This window comes from Notolepis coatsorum (genome assembly GCF_963971535.1).
Source record: "Notolepis coatsorum genome assembly, chromosome: 6".
NCBI lineage: Eukaryota > Metazoa > Chordata > Actinopteri > Aulopiformes > Paralepididae > Notolepis > Notolepis coatsorum.
In genome coordinates this window covers 179,558,610-179,585,389 of record NC_140170.1, presented here as the reverse complement: position 1 = coordinate 179,585,389, position 26,780 = coordinate 179,558,610, and the positions used below count along the sequence as shown (strand labels likewise).

General features: G+C 42.2%; 6 protein-coding genes across 6 annotated transcripts; all 6 read right to left on the bottom strand.

Annotated features, from left to right (window-relative positions):
- Nucleotides 1–996: 996 nt before the first annotated feature.
- On the bottom strand, nt 997–1,380 carry LOC311230471 (histone H2A; the record flags this gene model as incomplete). Its single annotated transcript, XM_084316763.1, has 1 exon — nt 997–1,380. One exon carries the CDS (start codon nt 1,378–1,380, stop codon nt 997–999), a length of 384 nt encoding a protein of 127 aa, XP_084172889.1.
- Nucleotides 1,381–2,694: 1,314 nt separating this feature from the next.
- LOC311229808 (histone H4) lies at nt 2,695–3,006 on the bottom strand (the record flags this gene model as incomplete). Its single annotated transcript, XM_084315882.1, has 1 exon — nt 2,695–3,006. One exon carries the CDS (start codon nt 3,004–3,006, stop codon nt 2,695–2,697), a length of 312 nt encoding a protein of 103 aa, XP_084172008.1.
- A 3,604-nt stretch (nt 3,007–6,610) lies between these two features.
- LOC311230561 (histone H2B-like) lies at nt 6,611–6,985 on the bottom strand (the record flags this gene model as incomplete). The annotated part of the gene is made up of 1 exon (XM_084316877.1): nt 6,611–6,985. The coding sequence occupies one exon, from the start codon at nt 6,983–6,985 to the stop codon at nt 6,611–6,613; it is 375 nt and encodes a 124-aa protein (XP_084173003.1).
- Nucleotides 6,986–8,011: 1,026 nt separating this feature from the next.
- Nucleotides 8,012–8,422, bottom strand: LOC311229807 (histone H3.2-like; the record flags this gene model as incomplete). The annotated part of the gene is made up of 1 exon (XM_084315881.1): nt 8,012–8,422. The coding sequence occupies one exon, from the start codon at nt 8,420–8,422 to the stop codon at nt 8,012–8,014; it is 411 nt and encodes a 136-aa protein (XP_084172007.1).
- Nucleotides 8,423–17,394: 8,972 nt separating this feature from the next.
- Nucleotides 17,395–17,706, bottom strand: LOC311229368 (histone H4; the record flags this gene model as incomplete). The annotated part of the gene is made up of 1 exon (XM_084315450.1): nt 17,395–17,706. The coding sequence occupies one exon, from the start codon at nt 17,704–17,706 to the stop codon at nt 17,395–17,397; it is 312 nt and encodes a 103-aa protein (XP_084171576.1).
- Nucleotides 17,707–23,346: 5,640 nt separating this feature from the next.
- Nucleotides 23,347–23,721, bottom strand: LOC311230364 (histone H2B-like; the record flags this gene model as incomplete). The annotated part of the gene is made up of 1 exon (XM_084316633.1): nt 23,347–23,721. One exon carries the CDS (start codon nt 23,719–23,721, stop codon nt 23,347–23,349), a length of 375 nt encoding a protein of 124 aa, XP_084172759.1.
- Nucleotides 23,722–26,780: the final 3,059 nt, after the last annotated feature.

Below are 26,780 nucleotides of genomic sequence, written 5' to 3'. Positions count from 1 at the left end.
TTGCTGTCTTGTCGCACAGAACTTGTAAGTCGCTTTGGATAAAAGCGTCAGCTAAATGACTAAATGTAAATGTAAATACCAGATTTGCAAATACAGTACTGTTTGTGATACAAAAATAGTCTAGAAACGAGAGTATATACATTTGACGTAGAAACTGTACATTGCGCTATCAAGGTGCACAAAATAATTGTCTTGGAAAAATGCAGTTTCATGTCGATTATTGCTTGGCTTAATTAATATCAAGTGTGGCTATGGAGTTTTGCTAAAAGAATATATAGTTGGGTTATTATGGCTTTGCGCGCAAATAGTTTCCTGTGCGCGGGAAATGTGCGACAAAGCCTCTCAACCAATCGTATACAAGAAGCCACGCAGCTATACTTGCACAATTTGACCTATATACCCATGTAACTCTTGTATTGTATATATATAAATCCACTTATGTCTGAATACACCTGCATATCATATTTTTTATATACCTTACCTTATACCACTGGTCAGTATGACTTACTACCAGTGTATTTATACCTATAACACTGTACATACATCTGATCAGCATTATTACAATACTCTGTATAGTATTAATTTATTATACTTCAGTTTAATCCTATTGCACTTTACTGTTACATTTGTACTCCAGAAAGACGCCAATTTATTTTCTTTGTACTATATAAAGACAATTCATTTTAATCTAAAATAGTGAAACGAATTGGCTGGAACGCTCTCGACGAATGTAAATATAATGAGTCAAACAAGGCACTTATTGTAGAAGCAAACATTTTCTCCGCAAATATTATATATGGAATTCCGATTAAACGTATTCCTTAAGAGGTGATTTCATTATTAGTTGCTCCCAGGTCGAAACTATGTGTAGAGGACAGTATACATTTAACTTATAATAGGCATGGTTATAGATGTTGCAGAAGTATTGCTTTCTCGGTAATATGTGGGTGGCTCTGAAAAGAGCCTTTGTGGAGTTTGTCGAAGAGGCTAAATAATTTACTTCTTGGCAGCCTTCTCGGTTTTCTTGGGCAGAAGGACAGCCTGGATGTTGGGCAGCACACCACCCTGAGCGATAGTCACTCCTCCCAGGAGTTTGTTGAGCTCCTCGTCGTTACGAACGGCCAGCTGCAGATGGCGGGGGATGATACGGCTCTTCTTGTTGTCACGGGCAGCGTTTCCAGCCAACTCCAGGATCTCAGCGGTCAGATATTCCAGCACAGCGGCAAGATAAACCGGGGCACCGGCTCCAACACGATGAGCATAGTTGCCTTTACGCAGCAGTCTGTGGACACGACCCACGGGGAACTGAAGCCCGGCACGAGAGGAGCGAGTCTTGGCCTTAGCTCTGGCCTTTCCTCCGGTCTTGCCTCTTCCAGACATGATTATTAGTCTCTTTCGTTAAACGAGTTAGAAATTGAATGCAGTGAGTTGGAGAGTAACCTTTTATAGTCAGGCTTGTGTTTTCTCACCCAATCAGGAAAGACGTTTTGTTGGCGTTGTTTCCAAAAGACCAGTCCTCCAATAACCTCGTTCCCAGTTGTATCTCCGTGAAGTCCTCCAATAACCCTGTGAGGTGTAGGCGGAGTAACGACCTCACAGAGAGGAGACCAATCAGAAACTGCTGAGCCTCCGCGTTAGTAATAATATTATAAGACCAGAGTTTCGTCACACCAGCGTATTATTCTTGTTGAAGTGAAGACTAAAACGTAGTTTATCATAATGGCCAGAACTAACTAACAGAACTGATCTAATAGTTATCGATTACACTGCTGACAAGTAATACATATGACCCTATATGGTTAAATATAAATACAATCCGAACTATCATGTTTGCTCCTTGTCTGGAGCCCATTTGGGTTAAACCTGCATGGTTTCCCCATTTCCAAAATGGTTTCGTCAGTGGTCCTGAAATAGGTTAGCGCCCTTTAGATTGCCAGTGCCTACAAGTAGCGAATCCACGCTTCCAAACAAAAATGTTTATTTTATTTGTTCCTTTAGGGATTTACATACCTGTACATATTCCTTTCCTACTCTTACTGGTTACCCTGCTTGCCAGTATGTACTATAGTGTCTTTATAGCTGTATCACTGTACATATTAATACTACAACTCTGTACAGTACATACATCTGCTTAGCACTATTACTCAGTTGTACTCATTTATATGTTTTATAGCGAGTTTATTCACCTGTATACAGCATATTACTATTGCATTTAACTGTTATATTTGCACTATAGTTTGATGCCTTCTTTACACATTGTACTGTAATTGCATTGTATGATGTCAATAGATGTGTTGTACGAATAATCTTGAGGCATATCAATTTAATTTGAATTGTTCACATGTTCAGGAAGCCCCGCCGTGAGATGAGACTAGTGTACTAGTCACTGAAACGTCTTTCACGTTAGTCTTCACCATTGAAATCACCACATAGTTATTCATTTCTACATGTACACGCTGTATAGTTACATGGCAATTCCAATGCAGGAATTACCTAGCAACGTCAGGAAGCGTAGGAATTGCATCAGTGTCTGGATTAAATTAAATGCTAAATCAACAAATGGTGCTATGCCCGAGACAACTCAGTTTAATACTGTTCACAAATACACGTATGTAGAGTGTGCTCATTCAGTGACAATGTGGGTGGCTCTGAAAAGAGCCTTTGGGTTTTGGATAGTTAGGCTTGAATAGAAGTCTAGCCGCCGAAGCCGTACAGAGTGCGTCCCTGTCTCTTCAGAGCATAGACCACATCCATGGCTGTGACAGTCTTCCTCTTGGCGTGTTCGGTGTAAGTGACAGCATCACGGATCACGTTCTCCAGGAAGACCTTGAGAACACCACGAGTCTCCTCGTAGATTAGACCGGAGATACGCTTCACTCCGCCACGACGAGCCAGACGACGGATGGCGGGTTTGGTGATTCCCTGGATGTTGTCACGAAGCACTTTGCGGTGACGCTTAGCGCCTCCTTTACCAAGTCCCTTACCTCCCTTTCCTCTTCCACTCATTGTAACGTATGTAAGGTAACAAACGAATGTAGCAGTTGGCCAACCGCCTGCTTCTTTGAACCCTCTCTGAGGACGTGGTTGAGACCAAGAAGCGCGCAGGGACAAATGTGGAGGGAGGGTTTGAGGTTTACGTCTGAACATGTTTTGAGGAAGTGTTGTTTTCCCAATACAATGCATCATCCTGAGACCCAGGGGGAAAAGTGTTGTCACTTTATTACTTTAAACATTTAACATAATATATATATATATATTTTTTTTACTTAACTCTATTCATATTTTACAAAATGTGCACTGTAGTGCACCACCGGACTTCATTGATCGTAGAACAATAAGAATCATAGGATTATTTTTAAATTATGAAAATTGCATCCACATTCACATTGTCTTTTCACTGGCCAAAAGTGTGTGTGACAATGAAGAAAAGAAAACTTCTAATTTGATTCTTCTGAATTGTTCCTGTAGCAGACAGGCCCCTTTTCTGAAGTATACCAGTGTTCCTCTGGGAACCGTGTCAGTCAAGTACATGACTGAATTACCACCTATTCTCATCTGTTAATCTGTGTCATTCTTCCATGTTTGCTCTGATTAAAAACCTCAGATCCCTACATTTGGTTTTGGCCCATGAAGCTGTCTTTATTAACTTCATGTGGCTCATTGCATTGCTACTGAGGCCCCGTTTAGACGGAAACGCTAGCAGGTGAATCCGCAAAAATATTTTTGCTGATGTGCCTTTCGTTTATACGGAAACTGCGTTTTTACGGCGTGAAACCGCAAAAAAGTGAGACTAATTCCAGGGTGGAATTCCTAGAAACGCAAAAGCTTTGCGATCTCGTCTAAACTATCAAAACGTATAAATCTGTTAAAACGATGACGAAAGGGTTGTCACGGCTCTGGTCGCGCGTACTGCTTACGTCACAGGTAGCAGGTATGCGCCAGTAGCCGAGACGTAAACAAAGCAAGTATGTCTGACTTATATCAACGGAGATCACCTGAAGGCTACATTGGCAGTACTTTTAACCCTTTCACTGCCACACGACAGAAGGTTACCCCTTTACTAGGGCTGCACGATTAATCGTTTTTTAATCGAAATCGCGATTTGGAATGATGCAATTATCAAATCGCCAAGCCTGCAATTAAAAAAAAAAAAAATTACCAGGAAGTCCCATTGAGATACAAGATCTCCTTTGCAAGGTAGACCTGGCCAAGATGACAGCAATAACATTTGCAATACATCACAAAGCAATAAAATGTGCGATACATCACACAAGAACATAATAAATGTGCATGTATACAATACATCACATGTAAACACAAAGCAGAATAGTCTACATGATAGTAAAAGTGTATAATACAGGGTAATACAGTAATTTTGCAGTTGGGACCCGACTACAGAAAGCAGCAACATTTTTCTTGTAATTTTTTTTTTAAATATGTTATAATCGCATCGCAAATCGCAATCGCAATATCTGTCAGAATAATCGCAATTAGATTATTTCCCAAAATCGTGCAGCCCTACCCTTTACTATCACACAACCGGCTGTCGTGTGGCAGTGAAAGGGTTAAATACACAATAATCTGTCCCGCGGCGTCAGACCCGTGAGTGGACCCACTGTCTGTGAGTGACTCTGCTTTGGTGCAATCACATTCCCCATCCACAGTCTGCGAATCAGAGGCAGAGTAGGGCGGGTCTTCACAGCACGTCATGTGGCATATGCGCCAATCGTGTGACAGCGGGTCTCCGTCGTTACAGCGTCGTCTGCACGGAGAATTCCACTCTAAAACGCTCGTCTAAACGTAAAATTAAAAGTGAAACCGCAAGATGACTTTTGCGGTTTCTGTTCACAAAACGCTCGTCTAAACGGGGCCTGAGATATATTGTTTGTATATGTGATATAAATGGATGCTTGTGCCTTGCTAGTGAAATATATTGTTTTTATGTGATATAAATGCATGCTTGTGCGTTGCTACACTGAGATAGTCTCATGTATCTGCCATGACCGACTACCTTGTTGTTGTTGTCCTTACAGTATGCTATGCTGTAATTTTACCAGAACAAAGCTTCTTTGTGGGTATTGTACTAATATTTCATAACTGTCCCACTTTGAAAATGCTCAAATCAACATTATCCATGTGTATTATAAAGTCCAATAATGTATCATTGGTCAGGGTTCTAATACGGCAGGTGAAAATATATTAATTGACTGTATAAATGTGATATACAAGCTAGTCTATCCAATCTAGCTACTTGTCAACAACCTAAAATCACTGGATTTTGACTAGTAAATATAATTTGCAACCTAATAGCCATCCAAACTATGATTACAGTTGTAAGTCATTTATTAATCAATAAGTAACATACAACTTCCATCTCCCGACAGACCCCGCTACCATGAATGAATGAATGAATGAATGAATGAATGAATGAATGAATGAATGAATGAATGAATGAATGAATGAATGAATGAATGAAAACTTTATTTAACAGATTGCAGAATGGGTACAATACAGTACGGCTCAATACACACAATTGTTAAGGGGATGCAGACCTGAGAGAGACGTTTGTCTTGTTTCCATCAGGGTCCCCCATTTTCAATTCATATAGACATTTATGACATACACAACATACATGACATTTATGGCAGAGGGACATATAGGTATTTAGTACTGATACATTTGTGACATAAGCGGTATTCAAATATACAGTACTGTTACCCCTAGATCCTGACAGAGTATATACATATGATGGGGAGGGGACTGTACATTAGGAGGGGGTGGGTGGGTGGGAGAGAAATATACATGCGGTGGGGAGGAGACTGTCTATTAGGAGGTGGTGGGGGTTTTGGGCATTTACGGTGGCCAGTTTCGAATTGCAGCCTCCCGTAGGTGCTCTTTAAGAGCGGTTTTGAATGTGGGCAGGGATTCACATTCCTTTACAGCTTTGGGTAGGGCGTTCCACATTGTTGTGGCATAATTGCGAAACGTGTTTAGTCCCTTGTTTGAGCCGAATCTGGGTTTAACATGATTTGTTGAGCTTCCTCTGGTGTAGTGGTTGTGGTATTCACTGACCTTTGGGAAGTATTTTGACATGTACATGGGCACCCCGGTCGTATTGTGTATCTTGTAGACCAGGCCCATTGCAAGTTGCTGTACTCTGTAGTCTACTCTAAGCCATCCTAGGTTGTCAAAGTGGGCAGGGGTGAGGTGGGTTCTGGGGTTCAGGTCAAGTAGTAGTCTGACCAGTTTGTTTTGTGATGTTTGTAATTTTGTTTTAAGCGCCTTTGAGGTGCTTTGGTACCATGAGGTGCACGCATAGTCATAGTACCCTTGAATGAGTGCTCCTGCCAGAGTCTTAAGGGTATTCTTGTTTACCAGAGAGAGTTGATCCGGTACAAGAATCTAGTTTGTTGGTTGACTTTTTATTACATTGGATGCCATTTTGTCACAGGAAAGATTTGCCTCTAGGATGATAATAAACTGTTCAAACGAAAGGCATTACCACTTTGCTGAACAGCGCGATCATGAGAATAATAGGAATAACTCTCTCAGGACAGAGTGGGTGGCTCTTAAAAGAGCCTTTGGGTTAATCTTCAGTGAACAGGGTAGTTTACTTGGAGCTAGTGTACTTGGTCACAGCCTTGGTTCCCTCAGACACAGCGTGCTTCGCCAGCTCACCGGGCAGCAGCAGACGCACAGCGGTCTGGATCTCCCTGGAGGTGATGGTGCGACGCTTGTTGTAGAGAGCCAGGCGCGAGGCTTCTCCAGCGATGCGCTCGAAGATGTCGTTAACGAAGGAGTTCATGATCCCCATGGCCTTGGAGGAAACGCCGGTGTCGGGATGAACCTGCTTCAGGACTTTGTAAATGTAGATGGCATAACTCTCCTTCCTGGACTTTCTGCGCTTCTTGCCTCCCTTGGCAGCGGTCTTGGTGACGGCTTTCTTGGAGCCCTTCTTGGGCGCTGGCTTGGCTGGTTCAGGCATATTCGACGGCTTATCAGAATCGAATGGTGACGGCCGCTTACGGTTTCCTGCCTTATTTGTAGGAGGTCGATGCAAATAGAGCTGCGTGGCTCCTACGATACGATTGGTCGGCGCACGTGTATAAACTCATTTAGCCAGTAGAGGGCAGAAGAGTTGCAGCCATGAGTTTGTTCTGCTTTACTCTCTTAAATTAAACGATTATCTATAAATGAGTACTACTACTAATAATAATGCTGATCAGGTGTTACAGGTATAAAAGACACTATAGTAGTAAGTCATACTGGCCAGTGATATAAGGTAAGGGATATATATATAGTCACACAAGTATATAAAAAAGATTATATGCAGGTGTATTCTACGGATGCCCAAAGAGGCCATACATACATTTGATTTACTATTCATTTTATAATTTACTCGACATAACAAATAGTTTATTTGTGATAACAAGGTAAGGGATATATTATATAGTCACACAAGTATATAAAAAAGATTATATGCAGGTGTTTATCATTTACTCGACATAACAAATAAGTTTATTTGTGATAAGAAATTAATTTATCAATCTCGAGATTGTTTGGAAGAGTGGATTCGCTACTTGTAGTCACTGGAAATCGAAATGTCTCTATTTCAGCACCATGGACAGTACCGGACCACACTGACCATTTTGGAAATGGGGAAAGAAAGCATGCAGGCTCAACCAAAATTAACTCCAGACAAGGCTCTGGAGCAAACACTGAGAATCCGGATGGTATTTATTTTAAACCATGAGTCATATTTATTACTAGTCTGCAGTGTATTCGATGAACTAATGGATCAGAGAAAAGACTAACTGAATATGAACTTATGACTACAATATTCTGGTTACTTGGTATTGAGCTACGATAGTCATCAAACGAACATATTAACAATCACCAACTTCATCCACGTGGAATCAGAACAGTTAAAATAAGGAAACTGGGCTCATTCATGATTATTGAGGTGGCTCTTAAAAGAGCCTTTAGGGGAACAACTAGTCAACAAGTCGATTTAAGCTCGCTCTCCACGGATGCGGCGGGCCAGCTGGATGTCTTTGGGCATGATGGTCACCCTCTTGGCGTGGATGGCGCACAGGTTGGTGTCCTCAAACAGACCGACCAGGTAAGCCTCGCTGGCCTCCTGAAGAGCCATGATAGCAGAGCTCTGGAAGCGCAGGTCGGTCTTGAAGTCCTGGGCGATTTCTCTGACCAGGCGCTGGAAAGGCAGCTTGCGGATCAGCAACTCGGTGGACTTCTGGTAACGACGGATCTCTCTCAGCGCCACGGTACCGGGCCTGTAACGATGAGGTTTCTTCACGCCACCGGTAGCCGGTGCGCTCTTACGGGCAGCCTTGGTGGCGAGCTGCTTCCTTGGCGCTTTGCCACCGGTGGACTTACGAGCCGTCTGCTTAGTTCTGGCCATTATGAGAAACTATGTTTCAGTCTTCACTTCAAGGAGAATAATACGCTGCTGTGAAGAAACTCTGGCCTTATATTACTAACGCGGAGGCGCAGTAGTTTCTGATTGGTCTCCTCTCTGTGAGGTCGTTACTCCGCCTACACCTCACAGGGTTATTGGAGGACTTCACGGAGATACAACTGGGAACGAGGTTATTGGTGGACTGGTCTTTTGGAAAAACCGCCAACAAAACGTTTTTCTATTACCAAGAAAGCAATACTTCTACAACATCTATAACCATGCCTATTATAAGTTAAATGTATACTGTCCTGACTCCTCTCCACATACAGTTTTGACCTGGGAGCAACTAATAATGACATCACCTCTTAAGGAATAAGTTTAATCGGAAATCCATATAGAATATTTGTCGAGAAAATATTTGCTTCTACAATAAGTGCCTTGTTTGACTCCTTATATTTACATTCGTCGAGAGCGTTCCAGCCAAATTAGTTTTAATTTCACTATTTTAGATCAGATTAGATTAAAATGACTTGTCATTATATAGTACAACGAAAATAAATTGGCGTCTTTCTAGAGTACAAATGTAACAGTAAAGTGCAATAGGATTAAACTGAAGTATAATACATGAGTACTATACAGAGTATTGTAATAATGCTGATCAGATGTATGTACAGTGTTATAGGTATAAATACACTGGTAGTAAGTCATACTGACCAGTGGTATAAGGTAAGGTATATAAAAAAGATGATATGCAGGTGTATTCAGACATAAGTGGATTTATATATATACTATACATGCACACAAGAGTTACATGGGTAGAATATAGTTTGAGCCTCAAACTATATTCTACCCTGTAGTGATTACAGCGTAAGGCAGTAGGCAACAGTGTTCAAACAGTATGGATAACATATCCTAGAGTATTAATTTAACTGACTAGAAGTTAGCCAATATGAAGTACCTTATGTATAAGAATGACTTACTTTCACCATTGTTATTGCCCCAAACTACAGCTATGGAATTATAACAGACAGCAATGGAGTTCTGGATTAAATCAGTTGTTCAAAATAATGCAGCAATGCTGCCTGTTAAAAGCTGCCTTTCAAGATATAAGATTGATATTGAAACTAGCTGTTTTTGTATAAACAAGGATGGAACTTTAAAGGGGAAACAAATAAATGTGTGAAGAATGTATTTTGCACATTATCTCACTAACGTCCCAAAACTGCTTTGCATACGTCCATTTATAGTTTGAGTTATTGGGAGTAAATTAGTTTGAATACCATTGGGGACATTGAATCCTTGTGTTGTTAATTACAGCTCAATGAAATTAAAAGGCAGCAGTCCCTATAAAACAAGGTTTCATTAATTATGTGCACAATACATCCGATTGTATTTTGGTTAAGTGCCTCTTAATTAATATTTTCTGGGAATATATGTATAGCAGTATCTTCTAGACTGATATTAAACTTAAAACAGAGGAACATCATTACATTCAATGTAAACAAAATATTTAGAATAATTAAGTGTATCTATAGTAGATAGTAGATTTGCTTCTATCCACTATTAATTAAACAATGCATTAGGAGAGAATGTGCCATTTCAGGGATAGTAGTGGTTGGCTCTAAAAAGAGCCTTTTGTGTGTTTTAGACAAACAGTATCTTATCACATGGTGCAGTGAGCAGCAACTTGTCTCAGTATTTTGGTTTTAAAATGGTTTAAATGTCATTATAATCCAGTCAGTACTCGTTCCCCGGTGAGTTGAGCTGCCTGGTGAGGGACTGGCAGTAAAACAAGGCATCTGGTGTCATGCTTTTGGTTATAAACTTGTACTTTCTCAGTGCTGGTAAACACAGTCATTTCTGGCGTCGGCATGATATGTGTTACCTCGTCTTCTGTGGAAGATTACCACTTCTGTGGAAGGCTTTATGTAGCTCATGATGAATTAAATCTACAATTACTTTTATGAAGATAAAAAAATAAATACACAAGGAAGGTACAATGTAACTTTCCTTTTGGGAGAGACTCGCCTATATTGTCAAACTGCTGCGTGCTGTCGATTAAAGCCCAGACGGAAAGCTTAACAATGAAAAAAATCTGTTTCAATTACATGTCAATGGTAATAATAGGCACAAGTTAGTTAGTAATAAAGCATACGAGTCATAATAATAACAGCTGGCACAACAGGGGGAATAAAACGTGTCACGCTCTGACCATAGTCATCCCAACGGTGCTAATGCAGTCATTGCGCGTAATTACGTGTAACGGGGAAGCCCGTGAGTCTATCCACAGTCACAGAAACAGGGGTGTTGACAAGTGACTGTGGCATTACGGGCTGGTAAGTTAAACTCACTTCCTCATAACAGGGTTAACAGAGGCATAGGTACGGTAGTTAGGAGTGAATTCACTTCTTAGTGCAGCGGCCTGTGTCGTCGCCCGCGGCGCGGGAGCCCCCTGTTCGACTCCCCCTCGGGTCATTAACATTTAACATCAACACAACGCAGACCAATATGATCCGTCACATACGCATGCACATTATGACATACATTTCAATATGTTTCCAATTGATAGGACTCAGTTGGTTGTTGCAAAGGGTATTTTGCACTGTTGTGAAGTATGGTAGTCTGTCTGCTACATGTTATTGTCCACTCTGGTAAACAAGAATACCCTGAAGACTCTGGCAGGAGCACTCATTCAAGGGTACTACGACTATACTTGCACCTCATGGTAACAAATCACCTCAAAGGCGCTAAAAACAAGATTACATCACAAAACAAACTGGTCAGACTACTACTTAACCTTACTCCTAGAACCCACCTCACCCCTGCCCACTTTGACTACATAGGATAGCTTAGAGTAGACGACAGAGTACAGCAACTTGCAATGGGCCTGGTCTACAAGATACACTATACAACTAAGGTACCCATGTACATGTCAACATACTTCCCAAAGGTCAGGGAATACCACGACCACAACACCAGAGGAAGCTCAACAAATTATGTTAAACCCAGATTCGGCTCAAACAAGGGACTAAACACGTTTCGCAATTATGCCACATCAATGTGGAACGCCCTACCCAAAGCTGTAAAGGAATGTGAATCCCTACCCACATTCAAAACCGCTCTAAAAGAGCACCTACGGGAGGCTGCAATTCGAAACTGGCCACCGTAAATGTCCAAACCCCCCCCCCCCCTCCTAATAGACAGTCTCCTCCCTTCCGTATATTCTTTCCCCACCGTATGTATATTTCTCTCCCACCCCCTCCTAATGTACAGTCTCCTCCCCACTGTATGTATTATATTCTCTCCCCACCGTATGTATATTTCTCTCCCACCCACCCACTCCTAATGTACAGTCTCATCCCCATCATATGTATATACTGTCAGGATCTATGGGTAACAGTACTGTATGTTTGCATATCATATATGTCACAAATGTAACAGTACCATATACCTGTATGTCATGTATGTCCCTATGCCATAAATGTCATGTATGTTGTGTAATGTCATAAATGTCACTATGAATTGAAAATGGGGGACCCTGATGTAAACAAGACAAAGGTCTTTCTCTGGTCTGCATCCCCTTAACAATTGTATGTATTGAGGCGTACTGTACCCATTCTGCAATCTGTTAAATAAAGTTTTCATTCATTAACTATTTCACTTGAGGATGCTGCGATGTAAAAGTTATACACAGAGTGGTACAGAGGTAGACGACTTGCAGGTGTGTATAAACTGAATGCTGTGTACAGCAAATACATTATTTCCACCCAGTGGCGGACTGGCCATCGGGACATTCGGGACGAATCCCGATGGGCCGGAACCAAAGTGGGCTGGTCCAATTTTTTTTTTTTTTTTTTTTTTTTTAACTTTTTTTTTTGGGCCAGTGTGTGGGCCAGTGTGTGTGCCAGTGTGTGGGCCAGTGTGTGGGCCAGTGTGTGAGTCGGTGTGTGGGCCACTAATGTGGGCCAGTGTGTGGGCCGGTGTGTGGGCCAGTATGTGGGACGGTGTGTGGGCCACTAATGTGGGCCAGTGTGTGGGCCGGTGTGTGGGCCAGTGTGTGAGTCGGTGTGTGGGCCGGTGTGTGGGCCAGTATGTGGGCCAGTCTGTGGGCCGGTGGGCCACTAATGTGGGCCAGTGTGTGTGCCGGTGTGTGGGCCAGTGTGTGGGCCAGTATGTGGGCCGGTGTGTGGGCCAGTATGTGGGCCGGTGTGTGGGCCAGTATGTGGGCCAGTGTGTGGGCCAGTATGTGGGCCGGTGTGTGGGCCAGTATGTGGGCCAGTCTGTGGGCCGGTGTGTGGGCCAGTATGTGGGCCGGTGTGTGGGCCAGTATGTGGGCCAGTCTGTGGGCCAGTGTGTGGGCCGGTGTGTGAGTCGGTGTGTGGGCCACTAATGTGGGCCAGTGTGTGTGCCGGTGTGTGGGCCAGTGTGTGGGCCAGTATGTGGGCCGGTGTGTGGGCCGGTGTGTGGGCCGGTGTGTGGGCCAGTGTGTGGGCCGGTGTGTGGGCCAGTGTGTGGGCCGGTGTGTGGGCCAGTGTGTGGGCCAGTGTGTGGGCCGGTGTAGTGTGTGGGCCGGTGTAGTGTGTGGGCCAGTGTGTGGGCCGTATGTGGGCCGGTGTGTGGGCCAGTGTGTGGGCCGGCAATAAAACAATAAACAAGTTGCATAAACTAAATCAGATTAAAAATGATCACAGTTCTGGTTTGCCTTAAGATGCAGTTTAAGATGGGTCTTGAACATGGAGTATGTAGGGCACTCTCTAATCACAACTGGTAGGCTATTCCAGTAGTTACCACTTTTAACAGAGAACACAGTTTTTGCAATGGTAGTATACCGAAAAGGCACCTTACAGTCCCCTCTACTGATGGCCCTGGTGGTAATGCCAGTGTCTCCTTTCTGTTGGATGAACTCATTCAATGGGGGAGGGGCAAGTCCATGCAGAACCTTGTACATGAAGCAAGTATATTTGAAAACTTGGAAATTCTCGAAACTTAGCATGTTATGTTTTTCTAAAACATTACAGTGATGAAATGAAATTGGTTTCCTATCAAATACTTTTATGGCTTTTTTGTAGAGTAATTCTATTGGTGTAAGAGTAGTGACATATGAAAGAGACCAGTTGATAAAACAGTACTCGATGTGTGATAAAATCATTGAATGCAGAAACATCCTTGCAGCATTAACTGGCAGGCAGGGCCTGATCTGCCTGAAGTTTTCGATGTTAAACTTGACTGTGTTTGTCACTTTCTTCACATTACTTTTTGAAGGTCAATGTAGAGTCCAATGTGACCCCAAGATACTTGAATTAATGTACAATGTCCAGCTCCGCCTCTCCCAGAAACACATTAGAGTGAGTGACCTCTACTGGTGACTTTGTGAACATCATACACACTGTTTTTTCTTGGTGTTAAGTGAAAGACATGCTTTTGTTAGCCAGTCTTGAATGAGACATGAGACATCAGTGAATGAGATTCACGTTTCCTCCCAACCGCGAGTAGGCCTAGAAGCGCAGAAATGGAGAATGCAAAAAAAGAAAGGGTGGAGCTGAAAAAGCTAGAATTGCTAGTAAAAGACGCAGAACAATGTTCTAAAATTACAGACATGTTTAGTAGAGGAAGGGCTGGCGTTAGAGTAGCTGCTGCTGCTAATGATCATGAAGTTCAAGTGGAAGGAACCAACGGTAACCTGACAGGTGCGTGCAGTAGCCTAGTGCATATTCTACTGTTGGTGTGTGCCGGTTCATGAGGGCTAGCTAGCCTATACTAGTTCTTGCAGTGATTTCAGTCATTCTATTACAAGACAATGTGCTTTCCGTATTCCTGATTCCTTACAGCACGTGGACGTAAATAGTCGTGACTTGTGACGTTTTTTCTCTGACTAAAAGTTTAGTTAGCAATGTTAGGACTAGTGCCCACCACAGCATCAGAAGCTAAAGTGCTAACCTAGAGAGCCAATCAGAACCTAGGACGGGCTGCAAATTAATTGGCTACTAATATTATAATAGTAAATACTCAAATAAAATACTATTATGTTCCCTTTCAAATTTTTATGTTGATATAATATTGGTAATCTAATTGATTGAATTGATTAGTTGCCATTTTACATGCTTAAATAAGATGTACCTTAGAATTCCCAACAGTTAGCCATGTTCTCGATTAGTCTCATCTACATGTTTGTAGATAACCACAGCTAACTAGCTTAAGCTAACAACTAGGTCAACTACTACCCCGTAGTTAAACAAATGTGATTGCATATAACAGCTAACTGCTACAGCTAAGTTGGTAGTTAGCCTATTCCATTAATGTTGAATGTATTTATGAAGGTTGTTGATGGTGGTTGGCGCTGAATAGCAGACATGATTCCGTCAGTCTGCCACAGGGAAGCTGTGTTTGCTGATGCTGCTCACGACCACCAGTAGCATATGACTGTATGAGTGTGAATGCTTGATGGTTTCTGTGAAGCGCTTTGTGGAACAATGCTGATATACAGTTAAGAATGAGTAATTCGCTTTTGGTTTTTAAGAAAATGGTTTGTAAAGCTATTTTTGAAAACTACAAGGGTGAATAATACTGTTTTTTTTTGCTATTTTCTTTTAGAATACTGTTTTGGAGTCTTAATTTTTTTAATTGTTGTTAAGAATATAGGACAGGCATAGGCTATATAAGCATTGCTTCAGTCTGTACCTTCTCAGTCACTGTAAAATCAAATATTGTTAAATGATGGTGTATATTGTATTGTGTGAGATGATGACTGAATAAACTACTACTACTACTACTACTACTACTACTACTACTACTACTACTACTACTACTACTACTACTACTACTACTACTACTACTACTACTACTACTACTACTACTTTGGGTGTTTTCAAAAGGCTTAAAAACGCTGTATGAATTCAAGCCATTATTATTGATTGATGATGTTCTTCTTATGCAGTTGACTCTGAGGAAAGAGAGAACGCCCAGTCCAGCACAGCTGACCCTGAGGGGAGAGAGAGTGCCCAGTCCAGCACAGCTGACCCTGAGGGGAGAGAGAGAGCCCAGTCCAACACAGCTGACCCTGAGGGGAGAGAGAGAGCCCAGTCCAGCACAGCTGACCCTGAGGGGAGAGAGAGTGCCCAGTCCAGCACAGCTGACCCTGAGGGGAGAGAGATAGCCCAGTCCAGACAGACAGACAGACACACAGAGAGAGAAAGAGAGAGAGAGAGACACAGAGAGAGAGACACAGAGAGAGACACACAGAGAGAGGGAGAGACACAGAGAGAGACACACACACACACACACACACACACACACACACAGAGAGACACATACACAGAGAGAGAGAGAGAGAGAGAGAGAGAGAGAGAGAGAGAGAGAGAGAGAGAGAGAGAGAGAGAGAGAGAGAGAGAGATAGAGAGAGAGAGAGAGAAAACAAGCTCTTGGAATGGGTGTCTGGGAGGAAGTGGGGGGTCTTTCGATGTTGATTAAACGGCAAGCAACTAATGTCATGAGTGCCAAATTAAAGGACAATAAATCCAATCTAACTGAAATTGTGTAGCACAGACCTTTTCTATGGATCAAAACCTCAATATTATTATGGTGTAGTTAATACTTCATGTATCCTTAATCCCTAGGCTAATGAGGCACTAAGATGTTAGTAAAAAAAAATAATATGCCAATGACAGGAAGTAACGGTATATGTATGTGTGTGTCTCTGTGTGTGTGTGTGTGTGTGTGTGCGTGCACTGTGCATGAGTGCACATCTAGGGGCGGTGTGTAGATTTGGTCTCCCTGACTCCTTAGCCACAGCCTTGGGTTGTTTAATACTGGACAAGTGTTTCATAACGGCCGTTGTGTGGGCCGGTTTCGGGGCCGGTGCGTGGGCCGGTGCATGGGCCGGTGTGTGGGCTGGTGCGTCTGAATGTCCCGGGCTGAATTTGTGTCCCAGTCCGCCACTGTTTCCACCCCTGAAAATACGCTGTATCTTCTATTTATTAAGCTCCTATTACTGCATATTCTGCACAGCAGTGACAATTCTGATATTCTATTTGTGATCCTTGCCTCATTGCATTTAATTAAACATCACCTACAGTCTCATCACAGAAGGCAGTTATACTTGTTTAACCATCCTGTTTACAACCTTCCTGTCAAACATTTGCTTTCTTTTATCATTAATTCCACCACATACGTCTGTGGTGAATGATTCATGTAAAATCTGACCAGTATACTACAAGGTCGCAAATAGACCTGATTGTGAATATTTCAACCAAATATTCACTTTATTTTCTGCCGTCGAATCAATACCTTCATTAATTTACATAAACACATAGGAAGGCTCCTAAAGTCCCGTGGCCTCTAATGAGATCCTTGAACAGACACACCTTTTAAAAACGAATTGAACACACACTATGCACATACACTTATTGTAATGTGCCGAAAGTGTCTTACATATTATGTAAGACACTTTCTGTAAATAATTTACTATTTTATTTAATCTGATTTTATATGTTATCTTACCCATTGTTACTATTCTTGTATGCATTGTTGGGTCTGAGCTGGAAACAATTATGTTATTACCTGCAATGCCACTGTATTTATTGTAGTGTATTTGACAAAAATAACTTTTAACTTGAATTTGAGATCCAGTTCAGTCGTATCCATTTACAGTATTGCTCAGACCAGTGTCAAAAGAGCTAGCATCTTAAATGCATGTATATGATCAGATCAAATAGCCATCCCTCATAATAGGCTACTTCTCTTCTCAAGCTTAAGACATTTTCAATTACCTGTATGCAATTTTCACGCCCTGTACAAGTCATAATATATATACGTATAGAATTGTGCATTGTCCAAAGCGACTAGGAGGCGTACATATTTAGCAGCTAAGGATGAATGTTATTCTGAGACGCAACATGGAATCGACTCAATTCTAGTAACATGTGTGTGGCTCTGAAAAGAGCCTTTGGGTCTTGTGATAGTTTGGATTGAATAAAAGTTTAACCGCCGAAGCCGTACAGAGTGCGTCCCTGTCTCTTCAGAGCATAGACCACATCCATGGCTGTGACGGTCTTCCTCTTGGCGTGTTCGGTGTAGGTGACGGCATCACGGATCACGTTCTCCAGGAAGACCTTCAGCACACCACGAGTCTCCTCGTAGATCAGACCAGAGATGCGCTTCACTCCTCCGCGGCGCGCCAGGCGACGGATGGCGGGTTTGGTGATTCCCTGGATGTTGTCACGGAGAACTTTACGGTGACGCTTGGCGCCTCCTTTTCCGAGTCCCTTTCCTCCCTTTCCACGACCCGACATTTTCTTCTGCGTTGAGTTCTAATAACAAATGAAATAATGACGAACATAGGCAAACTGGCAAAGCCCTCTGAATATAAATACTGTCTGAGGACGTAAAAGAAGACTGAGAGACCGCGTCGGGCTGGGCGTGGCCAAAAGCTGCAGCCCATAATAACCCCCCTTCTCACACACTTTTGACCATAGAACTGGTGTCACGTGATCATTCTAAGACATGTCTGGTTCATGAGTTCCTCGTGGCAGCTGGGTTCACATGGTTGCACTTATTCAATTTATCTATCCCATTAGTTTGCCCCAGATTCTTGTCTGGGGTCCATTTTGGTTGGTCTGCATGCTTTCCCGGTTTCCAAAATGGTTGGTCAGTGTGGTCTGGTACTGTCCATGGTGCTGAAATAGCGCCATAGGTGAATGAATGAATGAATGAATGAATGAATGAATGAATGAATGAATGAATGAATGAATGAATGAATTAATTAATGAATGTATTCATTCGGTGCCTACAAGTAGTTCAAGTTTGCTTTTATTTGTCATGTATAAAGTACATGTACATTACAGTGAAATGCTTGGTTCTTTATGAGCCCCCGAGAATGTGCTTCAAGCAGTAAAATAAAAAGTAAGTAAAAGAGGAATAAAGACCCAACACTATACAGATATACAATACAACTAAAGAACAACCTAAGTACCAATGAGGTACAAAAATGCAAACTTTTAAAAATGCTAAATGCAAAGATGAGGTATGGATGTAGTGCAAATCTCTTTATTAAATAGATCAAATATAGTGTAGTGAAAAAGTGTTCAAAGTGTCTAAAGTGAGTGCTTGTATAGTGAGTGTGTGGATGTGTGTGCAATGTCTAGCAGCAGCAGTGCAAAGAGGCAGTTTGTTATAGCTCTCTCGCTCTCTCTCAGGCGACCTGCGTCACATCAACAAGCTGAAGCCATGGGGTCTGTTCCAGGTCCTGATGGAGAAGTATGAATGGTCCAAAGAGGACGCCCAGTCCTTCAGCACCTTCCTCCTCCCCATCCTTCCATGGTGTCAGAGAAGAGGGCTACAGCCTCCCAGTGCCTCGCCCACCCCTGGATCTCCTCCTAGAGCTCTCCTCTACCTCTCCCATCCCTCTCCCACCCCTGGATCTCCTCCTCAAAGTCAAAGATTTTTATTGCCATGCATGTATGGACGAATCCACATTGGAATACGGTACATGAGCAAACACTGTGTAAACAGTACAGGAAAAATATGTAAAAACACAGACAGTATAAAAAGGACAAATGCTAAAATTGATATTGAACATCCCCTAAAAGTGCATATCATAGTTAAAACAGCGCTTCCACAAACCTGATGTAGAAGGGTGGATTATCCCTGCTTATGGGAGTAGTAGTACACAGCCACCTGGTAGCAGGATACTATATAATTGGATCTATATGTACCCCCGTCTTTGGCCCGGAACGTCATTCTGGAGGGCATGCAGCAGGAGTGGATGGGGCCCAGGATTTACTAACCTGGGGGATGGTACTCTGGTCTCCCTCGCCTTCCAAGGCGGTCAGCAGTAGCTCCCCACACACTCTCACTTCCCCCAGTACCTCCGACAGCCCTCCCACACCCGGTGACTGTCAGTTCAATAGGGTTATTGGGCTTCCCTTCAAGCAGTACCCTTCCTTGACCACCTGTATAGACCCTTTAATTAATGTGCTGCGAATGGGGTGGAAGGGTTAAATAGTTATACCAGTCACAAGTATTTACCCAGGGAAGAAACAGACACACACACAGTGCTCCCAATTCTGTCTACTTTATATGAAGCCTGGTCAGTTTATCAGTTACAAGTTGTACTTCAGATTATTCAGATAGCACGTATTCATAAACGGCACCGGGTGCTCTCACTGGTAATGTAGGGGAACACTATTCCCATCATAGGCACCGCGTGCTCAATACATTAATAATAACCCCGCTTAGATTAGGGGAGACCCAGGCACAAAGTAGATGATTCATTGGGAATTCAAATAACAATAATAATACAAAAATACAAAAGAAACCAAGTAAATGTGGGCCCACGTTACCAAATAAAACCTACACTAAAGCCGGCTTATATTGTTTGGGGTACCCCTTAGACACTGGTCGTTAGCGTTCGCTTGAATGGACATTGCTGTGGGCACACGAGGTACCGTTCGTACTTAGCCAAGATGGCGGACCCACTCCTATCACCTCTCGTCCAGGTGACAAGATGGCGTCGGGCGATCCCGCGAGCACAGCCAGCGGGCTGGGGTGAACAGCATGGGCAGTGGTGAACTGGAGGAGTGTGCTGTGGTGGCAACCTCTGCTGGTGGGAAGAGGCGTCCTCTGCGGCGTCGGGGAGACGTCCACTGCGGCTGTTGTTTGATGCTGGCGCGTGAGCTAATACTGTTTGGCTACCCTAAACACAGCTAAACAGTTGCGACTGTTCATGGTCGAGTTCACTGCCGAAGAGAGCTTCCTGGTGCTCTGGCTCCCAGGTAATCCTCTCTTCCTCGTTGCTTCCCTCTCTCCTCCGCTCCACCTGCCACCACTGCCCCCTGCTGGCAACCGCAACTGATCCCACTATAGGACCACTTCAGCACGGGAGAAAGATGCTTCAATGTTATGTTAGTGATCCATAATGAAGCCGGAGAAGAGTAGCACCTCACCTCGTTATTAGACCGGGCGAGATATCAAAAGGAACACTGTTTATCACACTTTATACACACACAGGGAAAGTAACAGTTAGTCAGCACTTCTGAATACTTAGCAGAATATTCAGGATGCTACACTGACTAATAAAACTAATAAAAACACAGAAACAAAATAGGATAAAATACAAAACTAGCCTTTGGAGTCATTCAGGCTCCGCACAGCACTGGGGAAAAAGCTCTTTGTAAACCGAGAGGTAGAGCATGTGATAGAGCGGTAACGTCTGCCCGAGGGGAGGGGGACAAAGAGGCCTGCGGCTGGGTGACCAGAGGGGTCGTTGATAATGCCAGAGGCACGGGAAAGCAGCCTGGCACCATAGATCTCTTCTAGAGCTGGCAGGCTAGACACGATTGTCTTGCGTGCAAGACGCACAATTCTATTCAGAGATTTCTTCTCCTAGTCTGTGATGTTACTCCTCCTCTACCTCTCCTAGAGCTCTCCTCTACCCCTTCCCATCTCTGGATCTCCTAGAGCTCTCAGGGATTAAAGCAGAACAAAATCTCCTGACTGAACTTTTTTTCAGGCCAAGTCATATTCTTATTTTAACCTCCACTGTATTATTTTTTTTAATAGCGTTAGCGTTTTAAGGGAGCCTACTTGTAGAGCCTACTGTCCTGACTGTGACTATAGACCCTACTGTTGTGGTTGTTGTGCCAGGCAGGGAGGCTGTGTGCTGGAGAGCGTGAATGCAAGTATTGTGGCTAGCTTCTGATTGATGGCGATCTAGCACCCTTTTCCCATTACTTTGAACCATGAACTAAAAGGCTTGTTATCATACAAACAAGGGACTAAACACATTTCGCAAATTATGCCGCAACATATGTCCGCCCCCCCCCCCCCCCCCCCCCCCCCCCTATGTATATATTTTTTACCACGCACCCACCCCTCCTAATGTACAGTCTCCTCCTCATCATATGTATATATTTACTGTTAGGATCTCTGGGTAACAGTACTGTATATTTGCATATCGTATATGTGACAAATGTAACAGTACTATATACCTGTATCTGTATGTCATGTATGTCCCTATGTCATAAATGTCATGATGCCATGTATGTTGTTTATGTCATAAATGTCACTATGAATTGAAAATGGGGGACCCTGATGTAAACAAGACAAACGTCTTTCTCTGATCTGCATCCCCTTAACAATTGTGTGTATTGCTACTGGATTTACCAGATCCAGAGTGAATTAATGAATGAAAACTTTATTTAATACACAAGACCCTCTTCTTGGGACCAAGTAAGGTTTTGTCGATAATCCAATCCACCCCCCACCCAACCGCCTCCAATGTACAGTTCCCCCCACCCCCTCCTACCCAACCTCCAATGTACAGTTTCTTTGTCAAATGTATATACTCTCTTTTTTAGACTTTTTTGTATCACAAACAATATTGTATTTGTAAATCTGGTATGTCATAAATGTATAGATGTAGCAGTATTGTCTATCTGTATGTCATGTGTGTCATATAATTATGTTATGATGAATTGAAAATGGGGGACCCTGATGTAAACAAGACGAAAGTCTTTTTCTGGTCTGCATCCCCTTAACAATTGTGTGTATTGAGCCGTACTGTATTGTACCCATTCTGCAATCTGTTAATAAAATGTTCAATCAATCAATCAATTTTTAACAGATTGCAGAATGGGTACAATACAGTACAGCTCAATACACACAATTGTTATGGGGATGCAGGCCAGAGAAAGATGTTTGTCTTGTTTACATCAGGGTCCCCCATTTCCATTTTGAAACATCTCTTACAAAAATGTATCCTGGCATTCCTATGATAACAAATTATGCCATGTACCATTGATATCATGGTTTAAAATACCATGACTATACCATGTTATAACCATGTTATTAATGGTTCCATTACATTTACTATATGGCTGTACCATGGTAAATAATTTATATGACTGGTACCATGGTAAAACAGAAAATATTTTTTTTGTAAGGGCAGATTCAGAGCACCTTGTGAAACATAAAAGCAACTATTGAGCTGCTGATCAGTTTGATCAAAAGTGTCCTTATTAGTACTGTTCAGAAATGTTAGGCCCTAATCTGTGATTTTATGTTGTATGACAGAAACACATCTAGAGAAATTGTGACTAGATTTGAAGCATTAACATTACAAGTGGAGAGAGCATGGTGTGGTTTATTAGTGAATTTGTTGAAGTCCAAACCACAGGGGATGCCTGTTTAGCAGAGTAACCTTTCAGCCAGATGTGGAGGCTGTGTATCCTGCTAAACATGGAGGAGGGGACCGGAGATGATCAGTATTGCTGAGGGTTACTTATGAAGTCAGATTTTATACTTCTGATTGCTGCAGTTTGATGTCAACAATAATGTTATAAAAGGTTATTGTGGTTGTAATAATGCATTTAACATACAACGCAAGGTTGTAAATTATACAGAAATATACAGAGCTCATATGATCAAATAATGAATACTATTTGCACTAGACTGTTGGAAATCATAGGACGTTTGGAATATCATTTCCACTTTGAAAATGCTAAAATAAACATTATCCATGTGTATTATAAAGTCCAATAATGTATTATTGGTCAGGGTTCCAATACGGCAGGTGAAGATATATTAATTTACTGTATAAATGTGATGTACAAGCTAGTCTATCCAACCTAGCTACTTGTCAACAACCTACAATCACAGGATTTTGACTAGTAAATATAACTTGCAAGTTAATAGCCATCCAAACTATGATTACAGTTGTAAGTAATTTATTAATCAATAAGTAACATTATACAACTTCATCTCCCGACAGACCCCCCCTACCATGATAATAACTGTTCAAACGAAAGGAAATACCCGGCACTCAACCACTTTGATGAACAGCGCGATTATAAAATAATAGGAATAACTCTCTCAGGACAGAGTGGGCGGCTCTTAAAAGAGCCTTTGGGTTAATCTTCAGTGAACAGGGTAGTTTACTTGGAGCTAGTGTACTTCGTCACAGCCTTGGTTCCCTCAGACACAGCATGCTTCGCCAGCTCACCGGGCAGCAGCAGACGCACAGCGGTCTGGATCTCCCTGGAGGTGATGGTGCGACGCTTGTTGTAGAGAGCCAGGCGCGAGGCTTCTCCAGCGATGCGCTCGAAGATGTCGTTAACGAAGGAGTTCATGATCCCCATGGCCTTGGAGGAAACGCCGGTGTCGGGATGAACCTGCTTCAGGACTTTGTAAATGTAGATGGCATAACTCTCCTTCCTGGACTTTCTGCGCTTCTTGCCTCCCTTGACAGCGGTCTTGGTGACGGCTTTCTTGGAGCCCTTCTTGGGCGCTGGCTTGGCTGGTTCAGGCATATTCGACGGCTTATCAGAATCGAATGGTGACGGACTGATGGTCGCTTACTGTTTCCTGCCTTATTTGTAGGAGGTCGATGCAAATAGTACTACGTGGCTTCTACGATACGATTGGTCGGGCGTGGCGCACGTGTGTAAAGCTAATAGAAGTTAAGTTCTCATTTAGCCAGTAGAGGGCAGAAGCGTTTCAGCCATGAGTTTGTTCTGCTTTACCCTCTTAAATTAAACGATTATCTATGAGTACTACTACTAATAATGCTGATCAGGTGTTACAGGTATAAAGACACTATGGTAGTAAGTCATACTGGCCAGTGATATAAGGTAAGGGATATTATATATAGTCACACAAGTATATAAAAAAGATTATACAGGTGTATTCTACGGAAACCCTAAGAGGCCATACATACATTTGATTTACTATTCATTTTATCATTTACTCGACATAACAAAAAGTGTATTTGTGATAACGGATTAATTTATTTCGTTATCTCGAGATTGTTTGGAAGTGTGGAATCGCTACTTGTAGTCACTATTGACTATTACAGCACCATGGACAGTACCGGACCACACTGACCATTTTGGAAATGGGGAAAGCATGCAGGCTCAACCAAAATGAACTCCAGACAAGGCTCTGGAGCAAACACTGAGAATCCGGATTGTATTTATTTTCAACTATATGGGTCATATTTTTTTTTTTTTTTTTTTTTTTTTTTTTTTTTTTTTTATCCTTTATTTATCCAGGAATGTCCCATTGAGATACAAGATCTCTTCTTCCAGGGAGTCCTGACCAACACAGCACACAACAAGTTTCAACATAAAACAGGGCATTAAACAAAAAACATACAATTCAAATATAAATACAGAGGGTCATTTGTGCAGTGGCAAGGAGCATAATCACATCAACAATAGCATCAGGTAAAACAGTTACATGTTTCATAAAGGGCTAATCGTAGCATACCTTTAAAAGCATTCACAGTAGGAAGTGCCTGTAGACAAAGTTTCACTTGCAGCGTATTCCATAAAAAGGGAGCATAGTGGGAGAATGCAGCTTTACCAAGCTCTGACTGCATCAAAGGAACATTTAACAGCATCCCATTTGCTGCTCGTCTGGTATTAAAAAAGCAAGTATAAAAGGACAGAAGTCTGGAGATATATAAGGGCAGCTTACCTAGCAATGACTTAAGGATAAAAATCAACATGTGTGATTGTCTTCTTTGGTACAGAGAGGACCATCCTAATGACTGATACAAAGTGCAGTGGTGGGTGCGAGAGCCTGCACCTGTTACAAAACGTATGGCAGTATGGTACGCAGAATCCAGCTTTTTAAGCAGGGAGGAAGGAGCATGCATATAGATTACATCGCCATAGTCTAATACAGGCAGAAAGGAACTCTGCACAATTCTCTTCCTGGCTTCAGACGGGAAACATTTCTTTAACCGGAAGAAAAAGCCCAGTTTAGGTCTAAGTTTTCTCAGTAGGTTCCCAATATGAACATCAAAGGCCATCTTTTCATCAATCCATATGCCCAGATATTTATAGGATGCTACTTTGTCAAGGCATGTCCCTTCCAGTGTCAGAATCGGGGGGACAGCTGTATTAGCTCGAGAGCGAGAGAAGGTCATGTACTTGGTCTTTTTTGCATTAAGGACCAGTCTTAGCCTTAGCAAGGAGTGTTGTAGTGTATTAAAAGCATCCTGTAGAAGCTCTATGGCCTGAGTTAAAGAGGAAGCCACTGTGTAAACAACTGTATCATCGGCGTATAAATGAAAACGTGCTGGGTTTATCCCATTTCCTAGTTCATTTATAAAGATGGAAAATAAGACAGGGGCCAAAATAGAACCTTGTGGAACACCTTTGTTTACAGTAAGAGCAGCTGAGGTATAATCTTCTACTGAAACACACTGAGTTCTTTCAGATAGATAGTTTTTAAACCAGCTCAAAGCCATTTTACCAAGACCTATGCAGCCAAGCCTTTGCAGTAGCAATGCATGATCCACAGAATCAAAAGCTTTAGACAGATCAACAAACAATGCTGCACAGTGTTTTTTCTTGTCCAGTGCTTCAATTATGTCATTTGAGACTAGCATAGTTGCTGAAGTAGTACTATGGCCTGATCTGAAGCCTGACTGAGACTCGTTAAGAATATTATGGTCAGTTAGAAACTTTTTCAGTTGTTCGTTTACAAGAGATTCAAAGACTTTGGCCATTACAGACAGTCTGGAAATAGGGCGATAATTATTTAGGTCAGAGGGGTCTCCGCCCTTTAACAAGGGGAGAACCATGGCCGACTTCCATGAGCTAGGTAATTCACCAGCACAAAGACTGAGATTCAAAATAGAGGTTATGGGTTCTGCAATCAGACCTGCAGCAACTTTGAAGAAGAACGGCTCTATCTTGTCTGGGCCTGAAGATTTCTTTACATCTAGGCTCATTAAAGCTTTGTGAACCTGAGAAGTCAAGATGGGGGCAAAGGTGAACAGTTGATCAGGGTCAAGTGGCGGAGGACCTGGCTCTCCTTCTGCAGCGATCATCCCTGAGTTGCTAGAATCAAAGATTGAGCCAGCAGAAATAAAATGATTATTAAAGCTGTCTGCAATATCCATTTTGCCCTTGATTTCACTCTGATTTACCCTTAAGAGATCAGGAAGGCTGTTTGGAGTGATAGAACCTGAGGAGGATTTAACAAGTTTCCAAAACTTTGCAGGGTTATTCAAATTGTCATGAATTGCATTAAGATAGTAGGCACATTTAGAGTTTTTAATCAGCTTAGTGCATTTGTTTCTTAGTGTCCTATACAGATTCCAATCTAATGGAATATTCGATTTCTTTATTATTTTACTTATTACTAGTCAGCAGTGTATTCGATGAACTAATGGATCAGATAAAGACTAACTGAATATGAACATATGACTTCAATATTACGTTTTGCCTGGTCGAGTTATGAATCATTCTAGTTACCCGGTATTGAGCTACGATGGTCATCAAACGAACGTATTACAAATCACCAACTTCATCCACATGGAATCAGAACATAGTTAAAATAAGGAAACTGGGCTCAT